Here is a 12,348-nt window from a genome sequence, read left to right as displayed (position 1 = left end):
TTTTTTTGGATCTTCATCTCTTTTTATCCCAGTAGCTGAAGATCTTCATCCATTATTCAACTACTCCATCCTACATCTTTCTCTATGGTTCAACTTTTGTTTGCACTTTCTCTTCATTCCAATTATAATGATCCCAACGTAGTTAGTATGTTAACCGAACATGTTGTATAAAGGCTGCCCTTCATGACGGGCAGCTTCCACTCCACTGTCTAGCATCAAAGCCTAGCTGAGACACATGAGCCTGAATTCAGTTTCTCAGTCGTTAAATCTGGATTCATTCTATAACAGCTTCCAGAGTAGATTTCATAAGAACCCTAAACACTGCATGCTGAATATCAAAACTAATGTTAACTGGTTCAATCGTGGCTTTCAAGCAATAAAATAATATGAAACAAAAAAACTGTGGATGCTGGAAGCCTGAAACAAAAACAGAAATTCCTGGAGAAACTCAGCAGGTCTAGCAGCATCAATGGAGAGAATGCATAGTTTATGTTTCAGGTCCAGTCACCCTTCCTCAGAATGAGTGTTGTTGCTAAGGTGATGGAACCATTTGTGATGTTAAAAGAGTTTCAGGACTTTACTGCAAAGAAGTGATTTTCTCGCCTCAGTGTAAGACACAATGCAGCAAATGGGGATTTCATTTAATTTACGCTGTGATAATGCTTTGTAAAGCAAATCACTGAACACAGTTCAGCTGTCTTACTGTATTTGACGCGTGTGTGTGTGTGTATGTGTGTGTGTGTGTGTGTGTGTGTGTATGTGTGTGTGTGTGTGTGTGTCTCAGTCATGTCCCACATTGTCAGGGATTAGTTAGTTAATTGATTGCGAATTTGTTTGGGTCATAAAATTTCACCTGAAACGAGTGATATGTTTGCCATATTGTGTTTACATAAAATTTTTATTGAGGCACATTAAACCTAAGCTTCATGATAAATCTACTCCGGGTGTGTGGGCTGTGAGAGATTCATGGAGAAGGACTGAGATAATTTTGCATCTATTTAATTTCCTGTCAGTTACCCAATATGTTATTGGAATTAATTTAACAAAATGAAAGATGAGATGTAACTGGATGCAATGTCAGTGGTGACTGTCTTTGGTGCACTTTAACACAGCTGTACCTTCTGCTAAAATAACAGACCAATTGACATTTTACAATATATCAATTAGGCTGGAGAGACGAGAGGGCATAAGTTTAAGGTGAGAAGGGAAAGATTTAAAAGGGACCCAAGGGGCAACTTTTTCACACAGAGGGTGGTGCGTGTATGGAATGAGCTGCCAGAGGAAGTGGTAGAGGCTGGTACAATTACAACATTTCAAAGGCATCTGGAGGGATATGGGCCAACTGCTGGCAAATGGCATTCAGTTTAGGAAACCTGCATAGTCAGCATGGAAGAGGTGGGCGGAAGGGTCTGTTTCTGTGCTGTATGACTCTGACTCTTTGAGTCAACTCGTGATGCCATTTGGAGCCCACAATCTTCAGTAGGATGAAGCCTCTGTTCAAAAAACTCACAAAGGATATCTGAGTTTATATTATTGGTGGGAGCTTAAGCCCGAATGATACATTAGGAGCAAGATTAAGTCATCTGGCTCCTCAGCTCTGATCCACCACTAGAGAAGATTGTGGCTGACCAGATTACGACCTTATCCTGCCTGATCTCCATAACCCTTGATTCTCTTGTCTATCAAAAATCTAACTACCGATGGATGTAGTTGTTACAGCCCATAATATTCAACTGGAATTTCATCGTAGCTGGTGGGGCACTGACAAACAATGCCAACCTTGAAAATCAGCATTCAGTTATTTAACTTGGGGAGCATAATTAAATGATGTTGCGTATCTGCGGGGACCAGTGAGTAGTAATGACTAACCAGATTGGTTCTCTTCTGCAGATTACCGGACTGGACCGTGCTTCACTCAAGTCAATAATCAAATGTGCCAAGGACAACTGAGTGGCATTGTCTGTACCAAAACTCTCTGCTGTGCCACCATTGGTCGGGCATGGGGTCATCCATGTGAGATGTGTCCGGCTCAGCCTCATCCCTGTCGCCGTGGTTTCATCCCCAACATTCGCAGTGGTGCATGTCAAGGTGAGAACCGTTGTTGTTTATTGACTTTACTGAGAGGCAGAGTGGAAATTTCCTCCTGTGATTGTTTTCTGTGATCGTTGGTTCCTTGCCCAAACTCAATTCTCCCTTTCTCTCTGAGCTTATCTCGATGGGTTCACTGGAAAGGTTCACAATCCCACTGCAAGAAGGTGTGACCAAAGAGATCATTCCTTATCTCTGCATGATGCTGCTATCATTGGAAACCCTGTACACAGGGTGGACCAGTAAACACAGAGAAAGTGTACACGGGTAATCAGGGACAGTAAATACAGAGTCAGAGTACACTGGTAATCAGGGACAGTATATACAGAGTCAGTGTACACGGGTAATCAGGGACAGTATATACAGAGTCAGTGTACACGGGTAATCAGGGACAGTATATACAGAGTCAGTGTACACGGGTAATCAGGGACAGTAAATACAGAGTCAGAGTACACTGGTAATCAGGGACAGTATATACAGAGTCAGTGTACACGGGTAATCAGGGACAGTAAATACAGAGTCAGTGTACACGGATAATCAGGGACAGGAAATACAGAGTCAGTGTACACGGGTAATCAGGGACAGTAAATACAGAGTCAGAGTACACTGGTAATCAGGGACAGTATATACAGAGTCAGTGTACACGGGTAATCAGGGACAGTAAATACAGAGTCAGTGTACACGGATAATCAGGGACAGGAAATACAGAGTCAGTGTACACGGGTAATCAGGGACAGTAAAGACAGAGTCAATGTACACAGGTCATCACCGACAGAAGATACACGGGTAACCAGGGACAGTAATTATAGTGTCAGTGCAGATGGATAATCAGGGACAGGAAATACAGAGTAAGTGTACACGGGTAATCAGGGACAGGAAATACAGAGTAAGTGTACACGGGTAATCAGGGACAGTGAATACAGAGTCAGTGTGCACGGGTCATCACCGACAGTAAATACAGAGTCAGTGCACACGGGTAATTATGGACAGGAAATACAGAGTCAGTGTACACAGGTAATCAGGGACACTACAAACAGAGTCAGTGAACAAGGCTAATCAGCGACATGAAATACAGAGTCTGTGTTCATCGGTAATCGGGGATAGGTAATTGCAGAATCAGTGTACACGGGTAATTAGGGTCAGTAAAAACAAGAGTCAGCGTACACGGGTAATCAGGGACAGGAAATACAGAGTCAGTGTACACAGGTAATCAGGGACAGGAAATACAGAGTCAGTGTACATGGGTAATCAGGGACAGTGAATACAGAGTTAATGTACACGGGTCATCACCGACAGTAAATACAGTGTCATTGTACACGAGTAATGAGGTAAAGTAAATACAGATTCAGTGTACAAGAGTGATCAGGGACAGTAAATACAGTGTCAGTGTAGACAGATAATCAGGAGCAGTAAATACATTGTCAGTGAACACGAGTAATCAGGGACAGTAAATACAGTGTTCGTGTGCATGGGTAACCAGGGACAGTGAATACATTGTCAGTGTACACGGGTAATCAGGGACAGGAAATACAGTGTCAGTATACACGCATAGTCAGAGACAGTAAATACATTGTAAGTGTACACGGGTAATTAGGGACAGTAAATATAGTGTCCATGTACACGGCTAATCAGGAACATTAAATATAGTGTCAGTGTACATGGGTGTTCAGGTTACAGGAAATACAGAGTCTGTGTACATGGGTAATCAGGGACTGGTAATACAGAGTCAGTGTACACGGGTAATCAGGGACAGTAAATACATTGCCAGTGTACACGGGTAATCAGGGACAGTAAATAAAGTGATAGTGTACACGGGTAATCAGGGACAGTAAATACATTGTCAGTGTACACGGGTAATCAGGGACAGTAAATAAAGTGATAGTGTACATGAGTAATCAGGGACAGGAAATACAGAGTCATTGTACACGGGTAATCAGGTACAGTAAATACAGAGTCTGTGTACATGGGTAATCAAGGACTGGTAATACAGAGTCAGTGTGCACGGGTAATCAGGGACAGTAAAGACAGAGTCAATGTACACGGGTCATCACCGACAGAAGATGCATGGGTAACAAGGGACAGTAAATATAGTGTCAGTGCAGACGGATAATCAGGAACAGGAAATACAGAGTAAGTGTACACGGGTAATCAGGGACAGTAAATGCAGAGATAGTGTCCACGGGTAATCAGAGACTGGTAATACAAAGTCAGTATACATGGGTAATAAGGGACAGTGAATACAGAATTAATGTACACGGGTCATCACCGACAGTAAATACAGTGTCCTTGTACACGAGTAATGAGGTAAAGTAAATACAGATTCAGTGTACACGGGTAATCAGGGACAGGAAATACAGAGACAGTGTACATGGATAATCAGGAACGTGTAATACAGTGTCAGTGTACACGGCTAATTAGGGTCAGTAAAAACAGAGTCAGTGTACATGGGTAATCAGGGACAGGTAATACAGAGTCAGTATACATGGATAATCAAGAACAGAGTACACCTGTCAGTGTACACAGGTAATCAGGGACAGGAAATACAGAGTAAGTGTACACAAGTAATCAGGGACAGTAAATACAGAGTCAGTGTAGGCGGATAATCAGAGACAGGAAATACAAAGTCAGTGTACAAGAGTAATCAGGGACAGGAAATACAAAGTCAGTGTACATGGGTAATCAGGGACAGGAAATACAGTCAGTGTACATGAGTAATCAGGGACAGGAAATACAGAGTCTGTGTATGCAGGTAATCAGGGAAAGTAAATACAGATTCAGTGCACAGGAAATCAGGGACAGTAAATACAGTGTCAGTATACACGGGTAATCAGGGACAGTAAATACAGTGTCAGTGTACACGGGTAACCAGGGACAGTAAATATAGTGTCAGTGCAGATGGATAATCAGGGACAGGAAATACAGAGTCAGTGTACACGGGTAGTCAGGGACAGTAAATGCAGAGTCAGTGTGCACGGGTAATCAGGGACTGTAAATGCAGAGTCAGTGTGCACGGGTAATCAGGGACAGGAAATATAGTGTCAGAGTCAGTGTACACAGTTCATCACCGACAGTAAATACAGAGTCAGTGTACATGACTATTGAAGTAAAGTAAATACAGATTCAGTGTACACGGGTAATCAGGGACAGGAAATACAGAGTCAGTGTACACGGGTAATCAGGGACAGTAAATACAGAGTCAGTGTACACGGATAATCAGGGACAGGAAATACAGAGTCAGTGTACACGGGTAATCAGGGACAGTAAAGACAGAGTCAATGTACACAGGTCATCACCGACAGAAGATACACGGGTAACCAGGGACAGTAATTATAGTGTCAGTGCAGATGGATAATCAGGGACAGGAAATACAGAGTAAGTGTACACGGGTAATCAGGGACAGGAAATACAGAGTAAGTGTACACGGGTAATCAGGGACAGTGAATACAGAGTCAGTGTGCACGGGTCATCACCGACAGTAAATACAGAGTCAGTGCACACGGGTAATTATGGACAGGAAATACAGAGTCAGTGTACACAGGTAATCAGGGACACTACAAACAGAGTCAGTGAACAAGGCTAATCAGCGACATGAAATACAGAGTCTGTGTTCATCGGTAATCGGGGATAGGTAATTGCAGAATCAGTGTACACGGGTAATTAGGGTCAGTAAAAACAAGAGTCAGCGTACACGGGTAATCAGGGACAGGAAATACAGAGTCAGTGTACACAGGTAATCAGGGACAGGAAATACAGAGTCAGTGTACATGGGTAATCAGGGACAGTGAATACAGAGTTAATGTACACGGGTCATCACCGACAGTAAATACAGTGTCATTGTACACGAGTAATGAGGTAAAGTAAATACAGATTCAGTGTACAAGAGTGATCAGGGACAGTAAATACAGTGTCAGTGTAGACAGATAATCAGGAGCAGTAAATACATTGTCAGTGAACACGAGTAATCAGGGACAGTAAATACAGTGTTCGTGTGCATGGGTAACCAGGGACAGTGAATACATTGTCAGTGTACACGGGTAATCAGGGACAGGAAATACAGTGTCAGTATACACGCATAGTCAGAGACAGTAAATACATTGTAAGTGTACACGGGTAATTAGGGACAGTAAATATAGTGTCCATGTACACGGCTAATCAGGAACATTAAATATAGTGTCAGTGTACATGGGTGTTCAGGTTACAGGAAATACAGAGTCTGTGTACATGGGTAATCAGGGACTGGTAATACAGAGTCAGTGTACACGGGTAATCAGGGACAGTAAATACATTGCCAGTGTACACGGGTAATCAGGGACAGTAAATAAAGTGATAGTGTACACGGGTAATCAGGGACAGTAAATACATTGTCAGTGTACACGGGTAATCAGGGACAGTAAATAAAGTGATAGTGTACATGAGTAATCAGGGACAGGAAATACAGAGTCATTGTACACGGGTAATCAGGTACAGTAAATACAGAGTCTGTGTACATGGGTAATCAAGGACTGGTAATACAGAGTCAGTGTGCACGGGTAATCAGGGACAGTAAAGACAGAGTCAATGTACACGGGTCATCACCGACAGAAGATGCATGGGTAACAAGGGACAGTAAATATAGTGTCAGTGCAGACGGATAATCAGGAACAGGAAATACAGAGTAAGTGTACACGGGTAATCAGGGACAGTAAATGCAGAGATAGTGTCCACGGGTAATCAGAGACTGGTAATACAAAGTCAGTATACATGGGTAATAAGGGACAGTGAATACAGAATTAATGTACACGGGTCATCACCGACAGTAAATACAGTGTCCTTGTACACGAGTAATGAGGTAAAGTAAATACAGATTCAGTGTACACGGGTAATCAGGGACAGGAAATACAGAGACAGTGTACATGGATAATCAGGAACGTGTAATACAGTGTCAGTGTACACGGCTAATTAGGGTCAGTAAAAACAGAGTCAGTGTACATGGGTAATCAGGGACAGGTAATACAGAGTCAGTATACATGGATAATCAGGAACAGAGTACACCTGTCAGTGTACACAGGTAATCAGGGACAGGAAATACAGAGTAAGTGTACACAAGTAATCAGGGACAGTAAATACAGAGTCAGTGTAGGCGGATAATCAGAGACAGGAAATACAAAGTCAGTGTACAAGAGTAATCAGGGACAGGAAATACAAAGTCAGTGTACATGGGTAATCAGGGACAGGAAATACAGTCAGTGTACATGAGTAATCAGGGACAGGAAATACAGAGTCTGTGTATGCAGGTAATCAGGGAAAGTAAATACAGATTCAGTGCACAGGAAATCAGGGACAGTAAATACAGTGTCAGTATACACGGGTAATCAGGGACAGTAAATACAGTGTCAGTGTACACGGGTAACCAGGGACAGTAAATATAGTGTCAGTGCAGATGGATAATCAGGGACAGGAAATACAGAGTCAGTGTACACGGGTAGTCAGGGACAGTAAATGCAGAGTCAGTGTGCACGGGTAATCAGGGACTGTAAATGCAGAGTCAGTGTGCACGGGTAATCAGGGACAGGAAATATAGTGTCAGAGTCAGTGTACACAGTTCATCACCGACAGTAAATACAGAGTCAGTGTACATGACTATTGAAGTAAAGTAAATACAGATTCAGTGTACACGGGTAATCAGGGACAGGAAATACAGAGTCAGTGTACATGGGTAATCAGGGACAGGAAATACAGTGTCAGTGTACACGGGTAATCAGGGACAGGAAATACAGTGTCAGTGTACACGGGTAATCAGGGACAGGAAATACAGAGTCAGTGTACACGGGTAATCAGGGAAAGGAAATACAGTGTCAGTGTACATGGGTAATCAGGGACAGGAAATGCAGAGATCTTGTACACGAGTAGTAAGGGACAGGTAACACAGAGTCAGTGTGCACGGCTAATCAAGGGCTGTAAAGACAGAGTCAATGTACACAGGTCATCACCGACAGTAAATACAGAGTCAGAGTACACGAGTAATGAAGTAAAGTAAATACAGATTCAGTGTATACGGGTAATCAGGGACAGTAAATACAGAGACAGTGTACATGGGTAATCAGGGACAGTAAATACAGTGTCAGTGTACATGGGTAATCAGGGACAGGAAATATAGTATCAGTGTACATGGGTAATCAGGCACAGGAAATACAGTGTCAGTGTACACAGGTAATCAGGGACAGGAAATACAGTGTCAGTGTACACGAGTAATCAGGCACAGGAAATACAGTCAGTGTACATGAGTAATCAGGGACAGTAAATACAGAGTCAGTGTACACGGGTAATCAGGGACATGAAATACAGAGTCAGTGTACACGGGTAATCAGGGACAGTATATACAGAGTCAGTGTACACGGGTAATCAGGGTCAATATATACAGAGTCAGTATACATGGGTAATCAGGAACAGTAAATACAGAGTCAGTGTACACGGGTAATTAGGGTCAGTAAAAACAGAGTCAGCGTACACGGGTAATCAGGGACAGGAAATACAGTGTCAGTGTACACAGGTAATCAGGGACAATATATACAGAGTCAGTGTACATGGGTAATCAGGAACAGTAAATAGAGTCAGTGTACACGGCTAATCAGGGACAATATATACAGAGTCAGTGTACATGGGTAATCAGGAACAGTAAATACAGAGTCAGTGTACACGGGTAATTAGGGTCAGTAAAAACAGAGTCAGCGTACACGGATAATCAGGGACAGTGAATACAGGGTTAATGTACACACGTCATCACCGACAGTAAATAGTGTCAGTGTACACGAGTAATGAGGTAAAGTAAATACAGAGTCAGCGTACACGGGTAATCAGGGACAGTAAAGACAGAGTCAATGTACACAGGTCATCACCGACAGAAGATACATGGGTAACCAGGGACAGTAAATATAGTGTCAGTGCAGATGGATAATCAGGGACAGGAAATACAGAGTAAGTGTACACGAGTAATCAGGGACAGGAAATACAGAGTCAGTGTACACGGGTAATCAGGGACAGTGAATACAGAGTTAATGTACACGGGTCATCACCGACAGTAAATACAGTGTCAGTGTACACGAGTAATGAGGTAAAGTAAATACAGATTCAGTGTACACGGGTAATCAGGGACAGGAAATACAGAGACAGTGTAGACGGATAATCAGGAACAGTAAATACATTGTCAGTGAACACGGGTAATCAGGGACAGTCAATACAGTGTTAGTGTACATGGGTAACCAAGAACAGTAAAAATAGTGTCAGTGTACACGGGTAACCAGGGATAGTAAATATAGTGTCAGTGTACACGGCTAATCAAAGAGAGTAAATACATTGTCAGTGTACACGAGTTATCAGGGACAGGAAATCCAGAGTCAGTGTACATGGGTAATCAGGGACAGGTAATACAGTGTCAGTGTACGTGGGTAGTCAGGGACAGTAAATAAAGAGATAATGTACACGGGTAATCAGGGACTGGTAATACAGAGTCAGTATACATGGGCCATCACGCACAGGAAATTCAGTCAGTGTACACGAGTAATCAGCGACAGGAAATACAGAGTCGGTGTACATGGGTAATCAGGGACAGTATATACAGAGTCAGTGTACACGGGTAATCAGGGACAGTATATACAGAGTCAGTGTACACGGGTAATCAGGGACAGTATATACAGAGTCAGTGTACACGGGTAGTCAGGGACAGTATATACAGAGTCAGTGTACACGGGCAATCAGGGTTAGTAAATACAGAGTCAGTGTACACGGGTAATCAGGGACAGTATATACAGAGTCAGTGTACACGGGTAATCAGGGACAGTATATACAGAGTCAGTGTACACAGGTAATTAGGGTCAGTAAAAACAGAGTCAGCGTACACGGGTAATCAGGGACAGGAAATACAGTGTCAGTGTACACGAGTAATCAGGCACAGGAAATACAGTCAGTGTACACGGGTAATCAGGGAAAGTAAATACAGAGTCAGTGTACATGGGTAATCAGGGACAGTATATACAGAGTCAGTGTACATGGGTAATCAGGGAAAGTAAATACAGAGTCAGTGTACATGGGTAATCAGGGACAGTATATACAGAGTCAGTGTACACGGGTAATCAGGGACAGGTAATACAGAGTCAGTGTACACGGGTAATCAGGAACATTAAATACAGTGTCAGTGTACACGGGTAATCAGGGACAGGTAATACAGAGTCAGTGTACACGGGTAATCAGGGACAGTAAATACAGAGTCAGAGTACACGGGTAATCAGGGACAGTATATACAGAGTCAGTGTACACGGGTAATTAGGGACAGGTAATACAGAATTAATGTACATGGATCATCACCGACAGTAAATACAGTGTCATTGTACACGAGTAATGAGGTAAAGTAAATACAGATTCAGTGTACACGGGTAATCAGGGACAGGAAATACAGAGACAGTGTAGATGGATAATCAATGACATGTAATACAGAGTCAGCGTACACGGGTAATCAGGGACAGGTAATACAGTGTCAGTGTACACGGCTAATTAGGGTCAGTAAAAACAGAGTCAGTGTACATGGGTAATCAGGGACAGGTAATACAGAGTCAGTGTACATGGGTAATCAGGGACAGGAAATACAGAGTCTGTGTAGATGGGTAATCAGGGACAGAAAATACAGAGTCTGTGTACATCGGTAATCAGGGATAGGTAATACAGAATCAGTGTACACGGGTAATTAGGGTCAGTAAAAACAGAGTCAGCGCACACGGGTAATCAGGGACAGGTAATACAGAGTCAGTGTACACAGGTAATCAGGGACAGTGAATACAGAATTAATGTACACGGGTAATCAGGGACAGTGAATACAGAATTAATATACACGGGTCATCACCGATAGTGAATACAGTGTCATTGTACACGAGTAATGAGATAAAGTAAATACAGTTTCAGTGTACACGGGTAATCAGGGACAGGAAATACAGAGTAAGTGTACACAAGTAATCAGGGACAGGAAATACAGAGATAGTGTGCACGGGAAATCAGAGACAGGTAATACAGAGTCAGTGTGCACGGGTAATCAGGGACAGTAAAGACAGAGTCAATGTACACGGGCCATCACCGACAGAAGATACACGGGTAACCAGGGACAGTAAATATAGTGTCAGTGCAGACGGATAATCAGGAACAGGAAATACAGTGTCAGTGTACACGGGTAGTCAGGGACAGTAAATACAGTGTCAGTGCAGACGGATAATCAGGAACAGGAAATACAGAGTCAGTGTACACGGGTAGTCAGGGACAGTAAATACAGTGTCAGTGTACACGGGTAATCAGGGACAGGAAATACAGTGTCAGTGCAGACGGATAATCAGGAACAGGAAATACAGAGTCAGTGTACACGGATAATCAGGAACAGGAAATACAGAGTCAGTGTACACGGGTAGTCAGGGACAGTAAATGCAGAGATAGTGTAAATGGGTAATCAGGGACAGTAAATATAGAGTCAGTGTACACGTGTAATGAGAGACAGGAAATACACAGACAGTGTGCACAGGTAATCAGGGACAGTGAATACAGAGACAGTGTACACGAGTAATGAAGTAAAGTAAATACAGATTCAGTGTACATGGGTAATCAGGGACAGGAAATACAGAGTCAATGTACACGGGTAATCAGGGAAAGGAAATACAGAGTCAGTGTACACGGGTAATCAGGGAAAGGAAATACAGTGTCAGTGTACATGGGTATTCAGGGACAGTAAATGCAGAGTCAGTGTACATGGGTAATCAGGAACAGTAAATGCAGAGATCTTGTACACGAGTAATAAGGGACAGGTAACACAGAGTCAGTGTGCACGGCTAATCAAGGGCTGTAAAGACAGAGTCAATGTACACAGGTCATCACCGACAGTAAATACAGAGTCAGAGTACACGAGTAATGAAGTAAAGTAAATACAGATTCAGTGTATACGGGTAATCAGGGACAGTAAATACAGAGACAGTGTACATGGGTAATCAGGGACAGGAAATACAGAGACAGTGTACACGGGTAATCAGGGACAGGAAATACAGTGTCAGTGTACACAGGTAATCAGGGACAGGAAATACAGTGTCAGTGTACATGGGTAATCAGGGACAGGAAATACATTGTCAGTGTACATGGGTAATCAGGGACAGGAAATACAGTGTCAGTGTACACAGATAATCAGGAACAGGAAATACAGTGTCAGTGTACACGGGTAGTCAGGGACAGTAAATACAGTGTCAGTGCAGACGGATA

At 42.8% G+C, this 12,348-nt stretch overlaps 1 protein-coding gene across 1 annotated transcript in view; it reads left to right on the top strand.

The window, feature by feature from the left end:
• fbn2b (fibrillin 2b) overlaps positions 1-12,348 on the top strand; it is a 401,753-nt gene that overhangs the window by 150,613 nt on the left and 238,792 nt on the right. Inside the window, exon 6 of the mRNA XM_072593951.1 lies at positions 1,891-2,088. Within this exon, the coding sequence (XP_072450052.1) occupies positions 1,891-2,088 (198 nt within the window). The remainder of the gene's footprint in view (positions 1-1,890; positions 2,089-12,348) is intronic.

The sequence above is a fragment of the Chiloscyllium punctatum genome, chromosome 24, assembly GCF_047496795.1.
Source record: "Chiloscyllium punctatum isolate Juve2018m chromosome 24, sChiPun1.3, whole genome shotgun sequence".
NCBI classification, from domain to species: Eukaryota; Metazoa; Chordata; class Chondrichthyes; order Orectolobiformes; family Hemiscylliidae; genus Chiloscyllium; species Chiloscyllium punctatum.
Note: the sequence above shows the minus strand (reverse complement) of the source record. Positions and strands in the feature narration are given on the sequence as shown.